This window comes from Macaca fascicularis, chromosome 9 (genome assembly GCF_037993035.2).
Source record: "Macaca fascicularis isolate 582-1 chromosome 9, T2T-MFA8v1.1".
NCBI lineage: Eukaryota > Metazoa > Chordata > Mammalia > Primates > Cercopithecidae > Macaca > Macaca fascicularis.
In genome coordinates this window covers 101613767-101637485 of record NC_088383.1, presented here as the reverse complement: position 1 = coordinate 101637485, position 23719 = coordinate 101613767, and the positions used below count along the sequence as shown (strand labels likewise).

At 43.2% G+C, this 23719-nt stretch overlaps 1 protein-coding gene and 1 long non-coding RNA gene across 11 annotated transcripts in view; one reads left to right on the top strand and one right to left on the bottom strand.

Annotated features, from left to right (window-relative positions):
• Positions 1 to 22840, bottom strand: part of EXOC6 (exocyst complex component 6) — a 216714-nt gene extending 193874 nt beyond the window's left edge. For 2 of the 10 annotated variants that reach the window (XM_005565958.4, XM_065521153.1), the window contains exon 1: positions 3755 to 3877. In XM_005565958.4, the coding sequence (XP_005566015.1) occupies positions 3755 to 3855 (101 nt within the window). In that variant the 5' untranslated portion in view covers positions 3856 to 3877. Of the gene's footprint in view, positions 1 to 3514; positions 5328 to 17814; positions 18074 to 21544; positions 21731 to 22626 lie in introns of those variants that run through there. The other 8 variants (XM_045361197.3, XM_005565957.4, XM_045361196.2 and 5 more) reach the window with 8 other exon arrangements.
• Positions 6731 to 9573, top strand: LOC135965160 (uncharacterized). Its single transcript, XR_010578038.1, has 4 exons — positions 6731 to 7139; positions 7219 to 7302; positions 8025 to 8110; positions 9326 to 9573. It is a non-coding gene; the product is annotated as an uncharacterized lncRNA (long non-coding RNA).
• Positions 22841 to 23719: the final 879 nt, after the last annotated feature.

Genomic DNA, 23719 nt, shown 5'->3' with positions numbered 1-23719 from the left:
TTGTTCTTTTTCATTATGATGGAACCCAACCTTATGATGGAAGTTTGGGTTATTAATTTGAGATTTTTCTTATTTTTTAATATTGGTTTTTACAGCTATAAATTTTTCTCTAAGAACAGCATTGGCTTCATCTAAACATTTTTGGCATTGTATGTTTTCATTTACCTTTCTTCAAAATATCTTTAATTTTCCTTATTATTTCCTCTTTGATTCACTAGTTATTTAGAAATGTGCTTAATTTCAACATATTTGTGAATTTCTAAAATGTCCTTCTGTTATTAATTTCTAATTTAATTCCATTGCAGTCAGAGATAATAATTTGTATGGTTTCAGTTTATTTTAAGTTTATTGAGGCTTATTTTATTGCCTAACATAGTCTGTACTGGATAATGTTCCATGTTCCCTTGTGTATCCTACTGTTGTTGGAGGGAGTATTCTATGGAGGTCTGGTAGGTCTAATTAGCTTAAGAGTATTGTTCAAGTCTCCTGTTCCCTTTTGGTCTTCTGCTTAGTTGTTCTATCCATTATTGAATGATGGGTAGTTTTTATGTCTTTTCAGACTCTGTTGTTAGACGCACATATGTTTATACTTTATATATTCCTTATTGATTGACCATTTGCCATCATAAAATATCCTTTATTTCTAGACTTGTTTTAAAGTCTGTTATGTCAGATATTAGTATAGCTACTGCAGCTTTCTTATGGTTGCTCTTTTCATGATACATGTTTTTCTGTTTACTTTTAACCTATGTTTGTCATTAAATCTAAAATGTATCTCTTGTAGATAACACATCTTTGGATCTTATTTTTATCCAGTTTGAGGACCTATGCCTTTTGATTGTTTACTCTATTCATATTTAATGTTATTATTTATATAGTTGGAGTCACATCTTGTGTTCTATGTCTCATTTCTTTTTTTTTTTTTTTTTTTTTTTTTTTTTTTTGCTCCTCTATTCCTTTACTGCTTCTTTTGCATTAAGCAAATATCTTAATTAGTGATTTTTTTCTGGAATTTAGAAAAAAGTTATTTCTTAGTGGTTGCTCTCAGAATCTACTTCAGAATTATTCTCATCCAGTAAAATATAGAAATGTTACTCTTATATAGCTATATTCCTTCTTTCCCTTTTTTTGTGCTATTACAATAACACTGATTTTCTGCATTTCTGTCTCACTGAATTCCACTCTGATCTTTACCATCTCCTTTCTTCCACTCTTCTGAATTTCATATACTCTTCTTTTCCTAGTTTCTTAGGTTAGAAGCTGAAGCCATTCTTTTCTAGTAGAGGTGTTTGGTGCCATAAACTTCTAAGTATTTCTTCAGCTGCATTCACAAATGATATGTTGTGTTTTCATTTTACTTAGTTTAAAATACTTTCTAATTTCCCTTTTGATTTATTTTTTGTGTGTGTTAGTCAATGACCAAATATTTGGGAATTTTCCAGATAGTTTTTGTTTTCGTTTTTACTATTGATTTCTAATATACTTCTGTTGTGGTCAAAGAACCATGTTATTTGTCAGGGCCTGTGGAAAGTTTATCACATGCTTCTCAGGAAAAGGTCAGGCCGAAAAATCCTGCCGCTGAGAAAAAACAATATAAATAAAATAAGTCTCAGGCCAGCTAAAAGATAGGAAATAACAACAAAAATTAATCTTAATACTAAAATATTTATGAATAAATTGATGTCTTGGATTTCCTTCAAAATAATCCAAGATGAGGGGGAGTAGATAAGGGAAAAGCTCAAACAAGACTGGCCAGGGAATGAATTGAAGCTAGATGACCGTTCATGGTGGTTCATTACACTATTTTACTTCTTTAAACATTTAAAATGCTTCCATAATAAATGGTTTTTAAAATGCAGTATTAACACTTCACTTAGTGAAACCTGAAAAATACAGGGAAAAAAACAGTAGTAGCTTAAACAATGTTCAAGAGAAAAGACTGCTAGCAGTACCCTCTATATGTGTGCAAAAAGCGTCTGCTTATAAATGAGACATAAATATACATATATATGGGATAAGTGTGAGTCACTAGAGTTTGCTAAAGAGAGTGGGTTCAAACAAAATGAGCCAGTTGAAACAACTGCCCAACAAAAGAGAACGGAATAACACTATGAATACAAATACTCTGTTCCTGAGTGTCCCAAAAATCTCTCAATATATCTCAAAATGTTCTTCTAAGTTAATTTCATCTTTTTTCAAGGACACTACCTAGCACATTTTCCCAAGATGAAGCACCTCTTTCATAACCAGTACTATCTTCACAAATAAACTACTCTAGTAACTTTATCACGCACTGCACTGTTGCAAGATGCAGTGATGAAAACAAAGCTTCCTTTTAATCTTACTTCTTTCATTACCAAGTATAGTTTATTAAAAGACATAATAATGTTGGAAAATTAAGGAAATGCACTAATTATGCATTATCATATCATAGCAGAAACTTTATGTAACAAAAATTTGTAACATTCCTACCACATGCTTGGTCTTAGGGATACAGCAGTGAACAAATAGGCAAGGTCCCTAATGTTCTGAGCTTCCTGGACATCTGAATACTCTCCCCTCCCCATTCTACAAACAACGAAACCGAGATCCAGAGAGGTTAAATAATTGTTTTCCATGACTGCACATTTCATCAGTGGCAGGACTAGGGCAAAACAAGAACCCAGGCCTCCTGACTCTTAAGGGCAAGGTGTATTTACATAACTTGAACTGGCTTCAATTTACACTACATTCACCGGTTCACAAACTGTACAGCGCTCTATTTCTAGGAAGAGTATTCCGAATAAATACTAATGATAAAGCATAATCAGTCTCAAGTTCCGTAAGTGAATCATAACTTCATTTATCATATCATCACTCCAAAAGATGAAACCTTATATGTAAAAGGAACTTATTCTTGAAGACAGTGCCTAACCTAACCCATGGCTCATTACGGTGCCTGGCTAATAATATTCTATCGGAACAGCAGGTATTCATTCAGTCTGGCATGGAATATGCATTACCTAGTACTACTCTTAAAATGAATGAGGAGGAACTCGATTTAAAATAACCGGAACAATTAATGCAATTTTAATGAAATGTTTGTAAATAAGTAAAAGCTGTTCTGCCTCCAAAGCAGCTTAGATCCCGCGAGTGCAGGGTCACCCTAGGGCGTTCCCAAGCAGCAAGCAGCTCCTCCCCTCCAGCCCACGCGCTCTTCTCGCCCACTCCGGCCGCGCGGGGGAGCAGGGGGAAGGGGCCGGCGTCTCCCGCTCAATTTCAATTCTCCCACGCCCGTGGCAGCCTGGCGCACCAGGCTTTCCACCCGCGCGCGACCTGCCACCTCCGACACGCCGACTGCCGGCTGTCGACCCTAGCCTGGCACGCCCGCGGCCGAGCAGCCCTCAGTCCTGCCACGAGCGAGACGGGGCCAGGGCCCAGGAGTGTCCTCGGGCCCTGGGGCCGCAGCCAGGAGAAGAACGCGGGGCCGCACCGCGGCGCCCGGGGTTAGAGACGCTGCGGCAGCCACACCCACCGGCTGCGGGGTGACAGCTCCAGAGGCGGAGGCAGGCCGCGCCGACAGGTGCAGCCGCCTTCTCGGTCCCGCCCGGGTCCGGGCTAGAGTTCCGCCACCCGCGAGCGCCCCCGTCCGCCCCCGCGCGCACCACCTGTCGGGGAGCTTCGCGCGCGGCCGGCGGCGGACGCCCCGCCCGGCTCCTGAGGAGCAGCCGGCGCAGGGCGGGGAGCCGAAGTCCTTGGGGGATGAGATCTTTACCGGAGGGTGGGCCCCACGCAGGCGGTGTCGGTGCTCTCGATCTCCTGCAAGATCCGCTCGTGCTCGGGGACGGTGCCCAGACCCTCGCTGCTCTCCGCCATTTTGGCTGGAAGCTGAGGAACCGGAGAGGCGCGGCGCCGCGGGAACGACGGGGGCGAGCGCCAGGTGGCGCGAGCGCGGAGGGGCGGGGCGGGGGCGGGGCGCGAGAGTCGGCGGCTGAGGGGCGCGCGGAACGCCGGGCAGGAGGCGCGCTACCCGGCTCCCGCCCCCGCACCTGCGGGAGTGAGTGGGGGCTGCGGGCGGCTGCCGGGTACCCAGCTGGCCTCCTGCTCTCCCTTGCGGCCAGCCCCTCCTGGGCGTCTAGTCCCGGCCTTTGGGCTTTAACATATATTCTTGTCTTCTGTGCGTGCCACACCCTGTGCCACACGCTGGGGATACCGTAGTAGTCAGCGAGGTGGACACTCAGATCATCACCCTGCCTCTGTAATAAGAGCCACGGGGACATTTAACAAGGGCCTGATGTACTCTGCGTTGTGGGCAATCAGAGAAAGGAACACATGCGCTCACGAAAAGCAAAATTGCGTGTGATAGTAAGATTTATTTTAGGAACGAATAAAGATCCCAGTTGACCATGAAGACCGCTCCAGGTGGATTCATGTCCTCACCTGCAAGAAGTCCACCAGTGGCCAGTCAACTTGGAAATAAATTATAAGCGACAGAAAAATGAAATGACGAGAAATTAAGGCACTTGATGGCAAAGATACTGGAAAAAAAAAAAAGCCCAGGGCGATGTGTGATTCATGCCAAAGTCCTTGAATCCCAGTGCCCCCAGGTCAGGGTAGCTGGGTTGAGGAGGGTTGAGAGCTCTTGAAAGGGGGTTAGCAGCAGGGAGGTGGGAGAGCGAAGGCAAGGAGGCTTGGACAAAAGTATCAGTGTAGAAAAAAGTCCTGCTTAATGACATGTTTGTGGGACACTGAGTAAACCAGTTTGTCATGATCAAAGCAGGGAGGAAGGAAGACTAAACAGGAACAGAATGTAAACCTAGCCTGAGGAACAACTACTTTCTGCTCTACATTAATCCAGGGCTTTGAAAAGCTTCCCTTTGAGTCAACCAGCTCTTTATCCAGCTGTGTAACTCACTCACCCTCAGTGAGCTTTTACTCGAAACCTACCTCCAGCCTCCTCCCCACAAACATCCTGGGAGGTGGTTTTGTATAATAGAGCATGAGCTCTGAAGACCAGTGTCTGAAGACATTAATTCTTGGATAAATATCACTTGACAGCTGTGTAACATTGGGCAAGAACCTAGTTCTATGTCAGTTAAATGACTGTAAATGACAATAGCAGTGTCTACCTCATATTGCTGTCCTATGGTGTATGAGTTTTCCATTGTTGCTATAACAAATCACTACAGATTGACTAGCTTAAAATGACTCAGACATATTATCTTACAGTTCTGTACGTTAGAAGTCTGTCACAGGTCTCACTGGGCTAAAAATCAAGGTGTCAGCATGTCTGTGTTCCTTGCCTGAGACCCTGCAGGAGAATATCTTTGCCTTTTCCAGCTTCTGGAGGCCACCCACATTCCTTGGCTCATGGCCCCCTTCATCCATCTTCAAATCTAGTAGCATCTCTCTGATCATTCTTCTGTGGTCACATCTTCCTCTGACTCTGACTTAGGCTAGAAAAGATGCTCAGTTTTTAAGGACCCATATGATTAGAGTGGACCCAACCATTTAATCCAGGATAATCTTCCATCTCAGGGTCCTTAACTTTAATCACATATGCAACATCCCCTTTGTCATGTAAAAATAACATATTCACAGGTTCCAGGGATTAGAATGTGAGCATCAGTGGGACCCACTGCCTACCAAACTTAGGAAGGGCCCTGTAAAACATTGCTAATGCCCACCTTCCTATTAATCTGGAATCTTCAGAGGAATGGATTCCGGCTATACACATCCATTGAGCTAAGATAGTCTTCCATTTCCTGCAGAGAGACCTAGCTTTTCATTCTCTTTGTGGGAGGGGACAAAGTTTGTCTTCATTTTTTTATGTCTCAGTTTCAATTTTCAAAAGGTTATTTTCCCCTCTTAAGAACTTATCTTAGCTCAAGCACAGTGGCTCACACCTATAATCCCAGACCTTTGGGAGGCTGAGGTGGGAGGATCACTTGAGCCCAGGAGTTCGAGTCTGCAGTGAACTATGATAGCGAGCAAGATGAGGAGAGCAGGGCATGTGGCACAGGCCGGCTTCCTATTTGACCAGTGTCTCCAGCTGGAGCATTACTTTCCTGATCATTCCCTACCTAGAACTTTCCGCCTTTTCTTCACCTGTCCTGATATCTTTTATTCCAAAGCCAGCTTCAAGTGTGCCCCTGCTCTGGGAAACCAGCCCTGCTTAGGCACTCCTCAGGCCAGGCCTGTTTCAACACCTGCGCAGAGAGATTACTTCAACATAAGCAGCAGTATCTTCCCCGAAATTCAAGTGAACATGGAAGGAAGTCCATTTACCACTTCTCCTTCTGAAACAGTTTTTGCTGGTTCCCTCTGAGACTTCTGACAGTTCCGTGAGTACCGGGAGGTTTTAGCTAAGAATTCAAAGTTAAATGTCCTAAATAACTAACTGTACATTTGTTTTGTTTGTTCGGTTGGTGTTTTTGAGACGGAGTTTTGCTTTTGTTACCAGGTTGGGTAACAATGGCGTGATCTTGGCTAACTGCAGCCTCCGCTTCCTGGGTTCAAGCGTTTCTCCTGCCTCAGCCTCCCGAGTAGCTGGGATTACAGGCACGTGCCACCACGCCCAGCTAATTTTGTATTTTTAGTAGAGACGGGGTTTCTCCATGTTGGTCAGGCTGGTCTCAAACTCCCAACCTCAGGTGATCTGCCGGCCTCGGCCTCCTAAAGTGTTGGGATTACAGGCGTGAGCCACCACACCCAGCCCTAATTTTAATCATGGACATAGATATATCAAATATATAAATGTGGGGTGGGGGAAGCCCATCCAATGGATAAATGGTTTTTGTTTGTTTGTTTGTTTTTTAAGATGGAGTCTCTCTCTGTTGCCCAGGCTGGAGTGCAGTGGCACGATCTTGGCTCACTGCAACCTCTGCCTCCCGGGTTCAAGCGATTCTCCTGCTCAGCCTCCTGAGTAGCTTGGATTACAGGTGCAAGCCACCACGTCCAGCTAATTTTTGTATTTTTAGTAGAGACGGGGTTTCGTCATGTTGGCCAGGCTGGTCTCCCACTCCTTCCCTCAAGTCATCACCCTGATTCGGCCTCCTGAAGTGCTGGGATTACAAGCATGAGCCACCACGCCCAGCCCCTAGGAGTGAATGATTTAATGTCTGCACTAAGAAGGTTATGGAGTAGCAGGGCACAGACAGGTAGATTGCAGATGCATGTGGAATTATTTTTTGGCAGTGGATATTGACTTCCAGAGATCAATCCAAAATCTCTTTTCAGGACTCCTGGAAGAAGAAAGATACACTAGGAAGACCAGCAGAGCAGGAGATGCATTTTGTGTCCAGTATAAAACTAATTGGCAAAGTAAGGATTTGACTTGTAAATAAACTCTTAGTCATTAGCAACTTATCTTTGCATCATTTATCTACAGACTAATGACCTGTCTTGGGAAAGCGCCTCCCTCAGAATGAGGTTGTAGAGTGCAACTGCTCTGGTCTGGCATTTAACTACTTGAGTTCAAATTCCAACTCATCTCTTACTAGATGCTAGGCCTCGGGGTGTTACTTAACTTGACTAAGCCTCAGCTTCTTCAAGTGTGAATTAAGGACAATAAGAATCCCTAGCTTACCAAATTGTGTGAGGATTAAAGAAGGTAATATATGTGTAATGTTTAGCCTAGAGCTCAGTCAACATTAGCCTTGGTGACTAGGGTTATCAGGCATTTGCTAGTAAGCCAGAGAGCCCAGCATTTTAGCCTCCTCTTTGATAAAATAAAAATAAAAACCAGACACATAAATGTTCTTTTTTCTAATCATTAAAAAAAAATAACCTGATTGTGTATCAGGGTTTTCTGCATGCTTGGTGGGTGTAAACCACCTGAAATATGTTTCCTACTTTTGTAGAGAGGGAAACAGGAACGTGTCTTTTGGGTTGGATTCTTGGTTCCAGACCCACTTTAGTGAACCCTCTGGATCCTGTGCTTTTAAGGCAAGCGCCTTTCGTTGTGTTTGGGGGCAGTGCTCACTCATCCTTGGAAGCACATATCATGGTGGTGAACAAATCACTGAGTCTGTCTCCATTTCCAGGAACTGCTCCTACGTCAAGCACAGGGACGATGCCTGTATGGTTCACTGTCCAGCCCAGTGCCTTGCATATAGTAGGGGCTCAATTAGTAAGTGAATGATCGACATGCGACTACTTCTCGTATTAAGCTTAATGTTGTAAATGACATGTTTTTCTTTTTCCTTTTTTTTTTTGAGATGCTGTCTTGCTGTGTCACCAGGCTGGAGTGCAGTGACGCGATCTCGGCTCACTGCAACCTCCGCCTTCCAAATTCAAGTGATTCCCCTGCCTCAGCCTTCTGAGTAGCTGGGACTACAGGCATGTGCCACCACACCCAGCTATTTTTTTTTTTTAAACAGAGTCTCGCTCTGTTGCCCAGGCTGGAGTACAGTGGTGCAGTCTCGGCTCACTGCAGCCTCCGACTCCAAGGTTCAAGCAGTTCTCTGCCTCAGCCTCCCGTGTAGCTGGGATTACAGGCACCAGCCACAAGGCCCAGCTAATTTTTGTATTTTTAGTAGAGATGGGGTTTCTTTTTTTTTTTTTTTTTTTTTTGAGACGGAGTCTCGCTGTGTCTCCCAGGCTGGAGTGCAGTGGCCTGATCTCGGCTCACTGCAAGCTCCGCCTCCCGGGTTGACGCCATTCTCCCGCCTCAGCCTCCCAAGTAGCTGAGACTACAGGCGCCCGCCACCACGCCCGGCTAGTTTTTTGTATTTTTAGTAGAGACAGGGTTTCACCATGTTAGCCAGGATAGTCTCGATCTCCTGACCTCGTGATCCACCCGCCTCGGCCTCCCAAAGTGCTGGGATTACAGGCTTGAGCCACCGCGCCCGGCCTAGAGATGGGGTTTCACCATCTTGGCCAGGCTGGTCTTGAACTCCTGACCTCATGATCCACCCACCTCGGCCTCCAGAAGTGCTTGGATTACAGACATGAGCCACCGCGCCAGCCCACCCAGCTAATTTTTTGTATTTTAGTAGAGATAGAGTTTCACCATGTTGGCCAGGATGGTCTCAATCTCCTGACCTCGTGATCCGCCCGCCTCGGCCTCCCAAAGTGCTGGCATTACAGGCGTGAGCCACCACGCCCGGCCAAATGCATGTTTTTGGAGGTAGGGTACACATCTACAAAAAGATTCCCCTCCTCACCCCTGGGAACCCTATCATTATCCTCTCAAAACTTCGCATCATTCAAATGTTTCTTAAAGAGTTTTAGAGCTCTTGTTATAGAATTATAGAACTGTATCAAAATGTAAAGTACAAACAGTCTTTATACATTGGCTCTGATAAACTAATCCTTCCCCGCGGCTTTTAACCACTCGTTTCAGATGTCCACCGTCACAATGGCCCTCCTCCAGCTTCTGCCTTTTTGTTGTGGTGACCCCAAGTGGCCACACTATGTAAGTGCAAGAGAATAAACAAAGCCCAGCTGGTCTGGGAGGATGCCGGCTGTAAAACCCTGTGCAGGAATCGGCTGTTCCATAAAGATCTGGACCCCACGGTGGAGAACAATAGAAGGAAATTTGAAATTGAAGCCAAATAAAATCAGTTTTTTTCTAAAATACGGGCCAGTCCTCAGAGGAGTTCAAAAGCAACTAGCCCCGGGTTTTGTTCATTCAACAACTATTTTTATTAAATGTTTGTTGTGTACTTGCTCTCAGACAGGGCTGGCTCATGGTGTGTGACCTACACAGTTGCCTTTGATTTAATACTCTGTCATCACCATCTTGTAATTCTTAATGATTTTTGAAAAAGGAATCTACATTTTCATTTTGCCCTGGGCCCCACAAATTATGTTGCCAACCCTGCCCTCAGAAAAATGTCCTGAAAGCCCCTAAAATGAAACATTTTAAAGTCCACTGAGCAGTTAAAGAACAATATCATTTTCTCTGAGTTCCATTCTGTCTTTCCTTCAAATAACACCCCCCACCACCACCACCAACTCCACCGCCACCACCAGTTTATAAGACAAGCAACTGTCCCTGCTGTCTCCTCTTACCTTCCTTCTCCTTGTTGGTTTTCTTATTCGTCATCCTGTTCAATGCACTCTCTATTCCTCCCTCTTTCCCTGCTTAGCCTTCCTTTACTGCCCTTTGCCCTTTCTCCCTTTCCTCTCACTTGTCCGATTTTTCTCTCTCCTCTTGGCAAAATAGGATTAGAAATGTAGCTAATGAAATGACGATGATGATGATAGCTGACATTTACTCCCTGGCTAGGGATATTAGCATCCCTAAACCTTCCTATTCCTTACTTTTTTTTTTTTTTTTTTTTTTTCTGAGACAGAGTCTCACTCTGTCACCCAGGCTGGAGTGCAGTGGCGTGATCTCAGCTCACTGCAACCTCCGCCTCGCGGGTTCAAGTAATTCTCCTGCCTCAGCCTCCTGAGTAGCTAGGATTACAGGCGTGCACCACCACGCCTGGCTAAATTTTGTATTTTTAGTAGTGACAGGATTTCACCATGTTGGCCAGGCTGGTCTCGAACTCCTGACCTCATGATTTGCCTGCCTCAGCCTCCCAAAGTGGTGGGATTACAGGCATGAGCCACCGCGCCTGGCCTGTTTTTTTTTATCCTTCATAGCACTTATTAACACTTTTTTATTGGTGTATTTCTGGCTCTCTCCACTAAAATGCAAGCTCCCTGTGAGCACGGACTTTCCAGATCTTGATCTTGCTGTATCAGCGGCACCCAGACCACTGCCTGTCACATGGTAAATGTGCCATTATTATTTATTTACTGAATGAATGAGTGAATGAGCATTTGCTATGATACATTACATTTCATTAATACATTTAATGCCTAATTCAACTAATCCTTTCAACAGCTCTATTAGTAATTATAAAGGCGGAATTTGAACCCGTATCCTTCTGGTTCCAAAGCCCATTCACTTAACCACTAAATAACCAAAACTGTCTCCCTGGTTGGAATATTTGGCTCCTAAACATAAAAATGTTTTTAAAGCTTTATTTAGTGTTGCAATAAACATCAAATAGCTAATGATATCATTTAAATGTCCAGCAAAAATTGGGTAACTGTATAGCCCACTCTCATAAGACATTCCAGACTTTTCTGAGGTGCCACAGATGCAGCAAGCCTCAGTCATGGTTAGGCCCAAATTTATTTCTGAACAATTTCTCTGGACTCTACTTTTATGCAGAACACTATACTATTCTCATTAGAGATTAAATCAGGTCATGATATTGCATTAGTATAAAATATAAGCATTAGTGAATGTGATTTTTAAAATTAACACCTCTCTCCCCTGAATATTATGCAACCAAAATAAAATTTACATTACTGTAAGCCAGGCACAGAAACACAAATACTGCATGATCTCACTTATATGTAGAATCTAAAAAAGTTGAACTCTCCTCTAAGTTGAGAGTTGAATGGTAGTTACCAGAGGCTGAGGAGAGAGGTAGATGGGAAAAGGAAAGATGTTAATCAAAGATGTTAATCAAAGTTTCAGTTAGAAGAAATAAGCTTTGGTGACCTATTGTACAGAATGGTGACTATAATTAATGATAATAATATATTGCATATTTCAAAATTGCTCAAAATAGATTTTAAATGTTCTCACCACAAAAAAAAATATGTAAGGTGATAGATATAGTTAACTTGATTTAATCATTCTACAATGTAAACAGACAGTGAAACATCACATTATACCCTATAAATAGGCTGGGTATGGTGGCACACACCTGTAATCCCAGCACTTTGGGAGGCCAAGGCAGGCGGATTGCTGGAGTTCAGGAGTTCGAGACAAGCCTGGACAACATGGTGAAACCTCGTCTCTACAAAAAATTCAAAAATTAGCCGGGTGTGGTGGCACATGCCTGTAGTTCCAGCTACTCAAGAGGCTGAGATGGATGAATTGCTTGAGCCCAAGAGGCAGAGGCTGCAGTGAGCCAAGATTGTGCCACTGTATTCAGGCCTGAATGACAGAGCCAGACTCCGTCTCAAAAAAAAAAAAAAAAAAAAAAAAAAAAGTTCTATACTCTAAATATATGCAATTATTTATCAAATAAAAAAAAGTTTTAAAAAATTTGCATAACTCAATATTTCACACCTGCTCAGAATTTCAAGATGTTATGAGTGATTGTTTACTTCAGGACTCTAAAGTATATATTTATTAAGTCATACTGGAATATCCATCCCAAATGTAAACTAGACAATAATAGTCAACACTAATTATTGAGTATTTACTCTGTACCAGCCAACTATTATGCTAAGCACCTTATAGACACTAATCCTTTGAGATAGGTTTTATCATAATCTCCACTTTATAGTTTCAGAAACTAAGGCCAAAATCATACAAGTGGTAAATGTCCAGGCCAGATTAAAATCTAGACCTTTGATCTTAATGAATATACTTGATAAAATAAGATTTAATAGAAATCTTACATTTATAAAGATATAAATAACAAGAACATTCTAGAACATCCACAGTTAAATTTAGTTTGTTTTTTTAGTATGTCATTCTAAGATTTTATAGTATATACAGTTTAGGGTTGGGTTTTTTTTTAATGTTTTCTTTCCTTTCCTAAAAGCACGTTATCTTTATTCCTAAAAACATGAAAGTCAAAGAAATACGATATCCTGTTTGCTCTTAAACTGATAAAACTTCATGGTCAGCTTTTGGAAAAGTGCCTGAGAGAGTCTGTGAATACAAGTGTGAAACAATTATGTTATCATAAAACAATTACAAAAATTTCTTCTGGTACGTCATCTTGTACAATTCCCTTTTCCTCCTATTTTTCCCAGTCCTCTGCAGGGCCTTCTTTAGACATCCACCCCCACCCCCACAGTCCCCTACCTTTCTACCTCCCACTAACTTTGCAGTACCTTACAATGGGTCCATGATTTGATCATCTCAGGCTCAGCTACAGCCACAAAACATGCTGTGACTTCTGAATTCAAGTCGGTTCAGACATTGTGACTTCAGGACCTGATCTAAGGGGCTAATAACACACCTGCAGGACTCCAAGGGGCATCGTGAGCCCCAGGCTACATCCAGGTATGAGTCAGTATCCATGGGAGCAGGTCTGATGGGTGATGCCTGACAGCAGGAAGTTCTATTGTGAATATGGTAAGTAAATGTTGCGAATACTGCTACTACCCTATCCTAGGACCATAGCTATCGTCACTAATTTATCAGGATCATCCTCAGTATGAAGAGTCAGGCAACCATTCCCAATGCATTGAATTGATATGCTACTTGAAACCTATTGACCATCCTTGTGCAAGGAAGTTGGTAATACTGAGTACAACAGGGACTAATGTTGTTTCCTTGAACATGGCTCCGGACAGTCATTAAGTCTCCCAGGGACAGGTACGCCCCCTAGCGGAAGGAGCTGGCAAGGAGCCAGGCACATCTACACCAAATGGAGAGGCTAGAGAGAAAATCAGGAAACCTGAACAGAATGAGAACATCCAGTGGAAATTAGCCTATGGTTGCAACGTAATGAAAACAGTGATGCTCAGAGCAAAAGGATTAGGGCAGGAAAACTAATTGCAGACTTTACTTGCCCGTTAAGTTTCAGCCTACCAATATTCTGCAAGCTAGGGGATTTCCTTTTTTTTTTTTTTTTTTTTTAGCAGAGTCTTACTCTGTCACCTGGGCCAGAGTGCAATGGCCCAATCTCGGCTTACTGCAACCTCCGCCTCCCAGTTTCAAGTGATTCTCCCACTTCAGCCTCCCAAGCAGCTGGGACTACAGACATGCACCACTACGACCAGTTAATTTTTGTATTTTTCAGTAGAGATGGGGTTTTGCCATGTTGGCCAGGCTGGTCTTGGACTCCTGAGCTCACGTGATCCGCCGGCCTCAGCCTCCCAAAGTGCTGGGATTACAGGTGTGAGCCACCCCGCCTGGGCTACGTAGGGGATTTTGAATGCCCAAAGCTAAACCATGCTGGGACAACACAGGCACTAGCAGTAGGCCTTCCTTTACATTTTCCCCTTTTTTCTTAAGTTCAGTCGCCATCTGCATGGCTAACATCAAATTCCACTTTTCCACCCTGGTATTTTCTTCCCCAATTCAAACTCTGTAGTTGTCTGAGATGGCTTTAATGGATGTTTCATTGGCAATGCAAGTAAACCATGGGAAAAGTATAGAGTCTCAGCTCTCCCCTGAAACTATCTTTCCTTCAAACTTAATGCTACGGGCCTTAAATTCCATTTCACACACAAAGTGAAAACAAATGCAAGACCTCAGAATCATCTGATTCTTGTCCACTGTTTCAAAAAGAGGGCCAAAGGAGCCAACAAAAGGGCTCACTGGGAAAGTCAGGCAGCAAACGAGCTGGACCATCTGGGAGAAGCTTGTCCTGGGAGTAGCCATGTGTAAAGTCAGGAGGTGGGAAGAACACAGCGTGGTGTGGTGAAAGGCATTATAAGCCATTGACAATGACTCCTTGTCTCTACAACCCACTCATGACGCCTGAGACAGAGGAGACTCGTTTTCCCAGATGATGTGTGGGGGTGAGTATGTAGGAAAGTTTTAATGCTCTGCAAAAGAAATGTCGTTCAGGTGCCCTTAAATTACACTGGTAGAAACCATCTCTTGAGTCCTGAGTCACTGAACTCTCTGAGCTCAACTTGTAAGGGGAGTAAACTCCACCTGGCCCAGATATGAACTCTGACCTCAAATAGGCCACCTCAGGTTGACTACCTGCAAAACAAGGTGGGACGGGAAAGGAAGCTAACAGCATTCAGGATTTTACAGCAGAAAATATCTGTCAAAGTAATGCCTTTCTTCTGAGACAGGGAAAAACACGTAGGTAAACTCTTCAATATTCTCTCTACCTCAATTCCCAGGTGCAAGCTTTTCCCTGGGAATGTTTCTGTCTTGCATTTCCAGTCCCGGTATCCTAACCTTTCTCTCACTGTTCATTCCAGGCCTCACGGCAGGGCATTCGGCTGCCTCCAGCCGAACTCCTTTTCCACCCTCTCAGCCTTTAGAGCTTATAGTTTTCTTTTGGTTTTGGTTTTGTTTTGTTTTTGGAGACAGGATCTTACTCTTGTCACTCAGGCTGGGGTGTAGTGGCGCGATCATAGCTCACTGCAGTCTTGACTTCCTGGGCTCAAGTGAGCCTGCCCCTTTGGCCTCCCGAGTAGCTGAGACTACAGGCACAAGCCACCCGCTAATTTTAAAAAGTGTTTTATAGGGACAGGGTCTCACCATGTTGCTTTGGCTAGTCTTCAGCTGGCCTCAAGCGATCTCCCCCCTCAGCCTCCCAAGTGCTGGGATTGAGCCACTGCAAGCAGCCAGAGCTTGACATTTTAAAATCCTTCCTCCTCCTTCTCTTCTTTGCTGAAATGATGACATTCTTGCTGGACTGCCTCTGTTCATTTTTATTAGAAAGGTAAGTATTTTCTTCACCATTAGCCCATGAGCTCATACGAATCACATTCTTAGGGGCTTCCACAATGGAATATTCACATCTAGATGGGGATTCGCAATGGAATATTCACATCTAGATAGGAGAGGCTTCAAAGAATCCAGAGCATTTATTCTGGCTTGTGTGTGTGTTTTTATGTGTGTGCATTGTGTTATAACCATTTCAGGCTAAAGATTCCTGAGGGCAGGGCCTGTGTCTTACTTATATCTTAGTAACCTTTATAGAAGTTTCCACAGTGCCTGGCACCTAGCAGCTAGGTAAATAGCGCTAGAAAGAGCATTAGAGCTATGCCTTGCAAGATACGTTGGATTTTAGCAGGCAGAAGGAAGAGTGAATAACAGGGGAAAGGAACCCTAAGCTCTAGGAAGCATATTGTCAAATAGCAGAGTCTAGTTTGACTGAAATGAGAGTCACGTCATTATTTTTCAACCCTCATATTTGGCCATATGAGCTGATGTGTTCCTGAAGCACAGTTGCAATAGAAAGTCGGTGACACACGCACATATGTGTGGAAAGGCATCAAACGCCAATCTAAGAAGTCTTCATCTAATCAACTTATTAGAGGAACAGTTTAGAAAATTAGGAAAGCTTTTTGTTGAATACTGTCCCAGATAAAGTCTTGTTAGGGGCTTGTAACTTCACTCTACACCCCAAAATAACATCAGTGTGTTTTAACAGTACCTTTGGAAAGGAGGGTTCTCACCCTTTTTTTATACCCAAACATTAAGCTAACAATTGGTATTTTAGGCCCACTGCATGGTGGTGACAAGGTAGCACCTGGAGAACATATCTATGCAGGCTCTGCCCTTGAGGGTGATGCTGAGAGAGTGCTGTGGCTGCCAAATCTAAATGATTTTTTCCTGTAGAAAGACCCGGTACAAGATTGGTACCAGGGATATTTGTCCTAAGAAGAGAAGATAAAAAAGATCCAAGCACCAAGAAAGGAAGTCAAGTCCAACACCAGAGACAGACTAGCTGACAGGATAGTTCTAAGGACAGACAAAGTCTGTAGATGTTGGCCAGGGTTGTGAGACCAGGGAGAGGTAGAAGGGGTTACAAGTTGAACACCAAGGGCTCTGAAGCAGCAATGGGAGTAGAGGCCATGGTAACTAAAACACATCTAGGCTCCCTTCACCCTTTCTCTTGTTTCCACTTAGACTTAGCCACCTAGCACCTAGCACTTAACTACCTAGCACCTAGCACTTGACCACCTACCTAGCCACCAGGCGGATACACAAGTTTTAGAAGGCAATGGAACAATTCAAAGTATGCTCCATATGGAGAAAATTATTGAGTTTTCCATTGCTACAAAGCTCTGGTTTCTACCACTGAAAATTACCAGCCCTTTTTCACAGAATATTTATGAAGCTCAGATAGGATGAAGGTATATATAATAGTTATAATGGAGTTTAATTATTTTGCAACTATACCTACACATTGATAATCCAAGAATCAACCAACAAATCTCAATTGTTTACCATGTCCCGAACACCACCCTAAGAGCTTTGAAGACATTCAAATTATGTTTAATGCAAAATAAGATTTAAATAGCTGGGAGAAATTTATTCAGGTTTAAACTTTAGTGGATTTAGAAGCACTTGGCCCTGGGGCCTTTCTGAGAATGAAGAGGTCACACACACACACACACACACACACACATATCCTTCCCCTTAATCTACAAATATTAGTCAACAAATATTTATTGACTGTCACTATCAAATTCAGTGATGAATATCTTGTTCCCACACTGATAGGTGTCAGAGACAGGCAGACACAGAGAATTAAAGAATTAAATTTTAAAAGCTGCCCTTTGAACACAATGACATATAGTTTTTCATTTTAATCCTGTTCTTGAACTGTGCAAATTAATACCCACATTACCAAATAAGCTATTTTTAAACCTTATATGTTGGTATCCAAGATGTTAAAAAGAAAAAAATAAATAAACCTTATATGGAAACAAAATAATACATGAGCGGTCACCAAACACTGAAGAAAGCAGCTAAAATACAAATAAATGGTCCACATTTTTTCCTACAACTCATATCCACCCAAATGTAAATTGGCTTCATCGATATGTCTAATTGTTCTGGATGTTTTTCACTAAGTGATATGTTAAAGAAAACAATTGAAACCTCATATACATTTATTTGGAGGTAATTGAGGTCCTTTTTGATCATTTGAAAGTCATAGTTTTTAATCTTACGGTGATGAGTTAGGAAACATGGAAAATAAAATGGATTAATTATGTCCTGTAATTTCTCTAAGGATAAGAAAACTTTGAGATTAAGTACATACAGAACTGTAACTGTTTTGCAAAAATATTTTTTACTCTTATAAAGAATTATAAAAAGCAAGGAAAAGGACCACCTTACCACCGCTAGAGAAGACACAATAAAACGCAACGGTGCCCTACCTTAAAGTAGCTTCAATAGGCAGCTCGAAAGACTGAATCTCAGCCAGGACATTCTCATAGGTTTGATCTGTTTCTTCTTCCAACATCGTTCCACAAGCTCCTGATTTCCCAGCTGCAGACATCAGATATTGAGTGAAAAACTGTTGTAATTTATAAAAATAAATGTCGTTTTCCTTATAATTATTAGAAGGATTCTCTGTTTACCCAAAGGAGCAACAAAAACAAGCTCACTGTCTGACTTCATGCTATCAAAGTCTTTGCTTCCAAGAATGTTGCACAGCTGTTGCTGTCCTGTCTCCACTTATAACATTTTACTTATTATTAACCTTGACACAGTTCGGAAAGTTCCTGCCTAGTGCCGGCTATATTTATTCACTTGTTTCTCAAAGACAATAACTGTATGTAGGAATTAGAGTCATTACACTATATAAGTTTACTAAATGCATGTGATTTGACAAGGCATATATATTAATATTATTTATGCTAAATACATAACCAAAGCTACATTTCTAGTTGTTACTGCAACTATGCCCTTGACCACAAACCCAAGGAGGTAATTTGCCCAGGAAAAATGAAATGTGTTATGGGATGTGATTTTGAGGTCACTAGGCTAATTCCTTGGTGCCCTGTCTATCTCCTTTGCTTCTCTATTCTGCAGTGTCAATTTCCTCCATTAGCGATAGAGCCATTAGTTCTTTTATCTCTTGTTCAAATACAAATGCTGCTGGAGGCATTTAGATCTTACTCCTTTTCAGTTCCTTATGCCTCACTGTGAATGAGTTTGCTAGATCCCTTCTGCAGAGTAGGTTTTGATGGAGAGGAAGAAAGAGAACGAAGATGTCAGGGTTTTAAGAAGGCTAGCTGCCACTGAGAGGAAGAAAGAGTGCATGAACCAGAGGCCCAAAGTAGCAAAGGAAAACGTGCCCTACAGCCAGCCCCAAGTAGGCCTGAAGAACTAATGGGCGTGTATTTCCCATTTCCCATCACCACTTGCACTTAATCTTCTTCAATTCAGTTTAAGCTCAGCTTTCTTGCTTAATACAAGAAAGACAATATTTAAAGGAATGAGTAGTGACATTCTTCCATATGAAGCTTTTTTTTTTTTTTTAGTTTTTATCAGACTTTTTTAAAAGCTCTGACAAAAAATTGAAGTTTGTTCTCTTAAAAATGTAGTATTCAAAGCATGCTATAACTACAATCTGTGGCATTTGTCATAGATTGCACCAGTTTGTCACCCCTGCCTGCATCCATACCCTTGCCAGTACCTCACTGTGGGCACACTAATTTGTGCCTGTCCCATGGCTTTGGGCTCAGCCATGTGACTTCTGCTGGCCAGTGATACATAAGCTAAAATAACAGCATGTGAGTTCTGAGCCTAGACTTTCTAAAGCCTCTAAGGCATATTTCTGTTTGTCCTCTTGCACCTCTGCCATCACCTAAGAAAAGCATTCCCTGAGAGCTACGTGAAATAGAGTAATCCCCACGGGTCCACAGACCTTCAGGGGAAGGTATATATTTTCATCTAGCTGCAGTAGCCTGAAAGAGAACTGCCCATCCAAATCCATGCTGATGAACCAAGCCCCAACTGAACCACAGACACAAGAGCAATACTAAATGACTGTTGTTTTCAGCCACAAACTGATGGGTTATAGAGCAATGGCAAACCAATGCAGCATTCTTCACTTCAACCCCATCAATAGCCCCCAACCCTCAGCCCTAGTTTTGCTCCATGGCAGGACGGAACAAATGCAGCACGAATATGCCTCACACCATTTCCCAATAAGATGAGTAAGTCCTTTGAGACTTGACAAAAATAATAATTTTCAATCTATCTTAAAGTTCTTGGCCGGGCATGGTGGTTCACACCTGTAATCCCACCACTTTGGGAATCCGAGGCGGGTGGATCACTTGAGGCCAGGAGTTCGAGACTAGCCTGGCCAACTAAAAATACAAAAAATAGCTGGGCGTGGTGGCACATGCCTGTAGTCCCAGCTACTTGGGAATCTGAAGCCCAAGAATCACTTGAGCCCGGGAGGTACAGGTTGCAGTGAGCCAAGATCAGGCCACTGCACTCCAGCCAAAAAAAAAAAAAAAGAAGTTCTTTATGTGCAAGGTTTTAAACTTATACCAAATTATAAGATTATACGTGTGCTGAATGTCTATCTGATTCATATTTGTATTCCCCATAATGCTTAAGAGTGTACACCTTGTAGGCCGGGCACGGTGGCTCACACCTGTAATCCCAGCACTTTGGGAGGCTGAGGCGGGTGGATCACCTGAGGTCGGGAGTTCGTGACAGGCCTGGCCAACATAGTGAAACCCCATCTCTACTAAAAATTTAAAAATTAGCCGGCTGTGGTGGCGGGCGCCTGTAATTCCAGCTACTCCCGAGCCTGAGACAGGCGAATCGCTTGAACCTGGGAGGCGGAGGTTGCAGTGAGCCAAGATTGCACCACTGCATTCCTGCCTGGGCGACAAGAGCAAAACTCCGTCTCAAAAAAAGAGAGCATACACCTTGTATACAGTTATAGTAGATACTGAAGAAATGCTTATCCAATGAATGAATGATAGTGAAAGCTACAAGCTGAGTTACCTCTGCCTTGTAAGGAAATGGTGCAAATTATGCAAAAATCTGACAATTCTAGATTGTATTTGTCAGGACCTGAAAATACATAAATACATGATGAGATATCACTCTTTTTTTTTTTTGAGACGGAGTCTTGCTCTGTGCCCCAGGCTGGAGTGCAGTGGCGCGATCTCGGCTCACTGCAAGCTCCGCCTCCCGGGTTCACGCCATTCTCCTGCCTCAGCCTCCCAAGTAGCTGGGACTACAGGCGCCCGCCACCTCACCCGGCTAATTTTTTGTATTTTTTAGTAGAGACGGGGTTTCACCGTGTTAGTCAGGATGGTCTCGATCTCCTGACCTCTTGATCTGCCCGTCTAGGCCTCCCAAAGTGCTGGGATTACAGGCTTGAGCCACCGCGCCCGGCCGAGATATCACTCTTAAGAGAGCCATCAGCATCACTATATTATGCTGAAGAGAAAAAAAATTCATAAATAAGGCCACATATTCATGAACACATACATCTGTGATGACTGATCCAGTTCTAAATATCCTATGGTTTTAAAAATTCATTCTTCTCTCCACACAGCACAAATTTTAATTTTGAAAATTTTCAAACTTATAGAAGAATTACAAGAAGAATATAAACTGAACAAAAATATACCCTTCATCTGATTCACCAATTGTTAATATTTTGCCACATTTGCTTTCTCTCTCTCTCTCTCTTTATTCAAGATTTTACAATGTAGGCATATGCTCTTAATATTGGAGAGAAAATGTATTAATTTAAATAGAATAGGCTGGGCGCGGTGGGTCACGCCTGTAGTCCAGCACTTTGGGAGGCCGAGGCAGGCGGATCACCTGAGGTCAAGAGTTCGAGACCAGCCTGGCCAGTATGGTGAAACCCCGTCTCTACTAAAAATACAAAAATTAGCTGGGCATGGTGGCACGCGGCTGTAGTCCCAGCTCTTCGGGAGGCTGAGGCAAGAGAACTGCTTGAACCAGGCAGGTGGAGGTTGCAGTGAGCCAAGATCATGCCATTGCACTCCAGCCTGAGTAACACAGCGAGACTCCATCTCAAAAAAGAAAAAAAAAATAGAATATAGTATAGAAGAATACTATACTCTAAAGTAGTTTAATTAACAAACCACTATAGCTTTGACTTACTGTCACTGTATGACCCCACTCCTCCTACACAGCACATTCATCCTCTTCCGGTACAGCCAGCTCAGCCTGGAGATTCAAGGTCTTCTGTCCTGGTGGCCCGGTTGCCTCCCTCTGCTCCTCAGCTCTCCCCACCCTCCCTCTACTCCCACCCTACTGTCTTCTGCTCCTCCCAGTCCTGCTAAGTGCAGTTTCTCTCTGCCTCTTACTTTCTTCTATACTGTTTGAGACAAGGGCAACAACTTCCTGTTTCCACTGACTAAACCAGCATCTTCCTTTTATTCAAAACTTTCCTTGAGTGCCATTTCCTGCCGGAAGTTTGCACGATTAAATGAACAAGAGAGGCTCTCCTCCCAAAAGTAAGAGAGAAAACAACCTCCCCCGTCTCATAGTGCTGACAACAAATTCATCAAATGAGGAAAAGAAAAGGAGGAAGTGGAAAGTTTTGAAACAGCCATATTCCAAGATGTCCATAAAAAAGAATGGCATGTGTGACTGGAATGTTCCCAGTCTGGACCCTTAACCTCTCTTCCCAGCTGCAGCTCAAACTCTTTGACTACTTCCTAGAATTAAGTCTGACCACTGACAAGAGAAGTTTAAGTGACCCTAGGCTAGTGGTTCTCAACTGGGTGATCTTGCGGGTGCCCTGCTCGAGGGAAATGTCTGGTTACGTATTTGATTGTCACCATGGGAGGTGGGTAGTGCTACTGATATCTAGTGGGAATGGGCCAGGGATACTGCTAAACAACCTACAATGCACAGCACAAACCCCCACCTGGCCTGCAACACACACACACACACACACACACACACACACACACACACACACACAAATTATCCAGCCTGAAATGCCAGTAGTGCCCAGGCTGATCTTTGGGACGCACCATCAAGCCATCAAGCCATGTGTGAAGTTGATATAGTCCTGTTCCTTGGGGCCCTTTTCTAGGCCTTTTTCTTTTTTCTCTATAACTGAGTCTCTGTCCCATTGGCCTGCTAGGAACCCCTGTCCCTCTAGAACTGGAAATCAACCTTTTTTTTTTTTAAAGTAAGTTTATTCTGCAAATAAAACGGCATCAGTCGCTCACCTTTCTCACTCCATCACCAAGACTAGACTCCCAGGCTCCTTGCTCCGTACTGGAACCACTAGTGGGAAGCATTATGTTTGTTACAAGAAAGGGCTCCCAAGAGAGGGTTCTTGGATCTCACACAAGAAGGAATTTGAGGCGAATCCATAAAGTGAAAGAAAATTTATAAAGCAAATAAAGGAATAAAGAATGACTACTCCATAGGCAGAGCAGTGGCATGGGTGCTCAGCTGCTTATACTTATTGATATTTCGTGATTATATGCTAAACAAGGGGTGGATTATTCATGAGATTTCTGGGAAAGGGCTGAGCGATTCCCAGAATTGGGGTTCCTCCCCTTTTTAGACCATATAGGGTAACTTCCTGACATTGCCATGGCATTTGTAAATTGTCATGGTGCTGGTGCCAGTGTCTTTTAGCATGCTAAAGCATTATAATGAGCAGTGAGGATGACCGGAAGTCACTCTCATCACCATCTTGGTTTTGGTGGGATTTGGCTGGCTTTTTCACCAGTCTGTTTTATCAGCAAGGTCTTTGTGACCTGTGTCTTGTGCCAACTTCCTATCTCATCCTGTGACTTAGAATGCCTACCTGGGAATGCAGCCCAGTAGGTATCAGCCTCATTTAACCCAGACTTTATTCAAGATGGAGTCACACTGGTTCAAATGCTTCTGACATGTTCATGTGTATCACTGGCACAGAAACCCCCTCTACAATTCACAGTCTCTAGGAAACATATCTGGGAAACTAGGGACAAGGCAGGTGTGCCCCAGAAGGTAGTGAAGTGGAGTTGTTGTCTGGCCTTGTTGTCTGAGGTTCGTTGCCTCATGCCAAGGAAATCAAGGACGTGGACACATGTGAAGTAAGGTTAAGAGCAGAGGCTTAATAGGCAAAAGAAAGAGAAAGGAGAACAGCTTTCTCTCCTGCGAGAGAGAGGGGCGTCTGAATGGGACTTCCAGCCTGCGGGGAGTGCATCAGATTTTATAGACAGGCTTGAGGGGGTGATGTCTGATTTGCATAAGGTGCACAGATTGGCTGGACCAGCTGTCACATTTACATAGTGCATGAAGAAGCTGGCCACCCCACCCTAATCT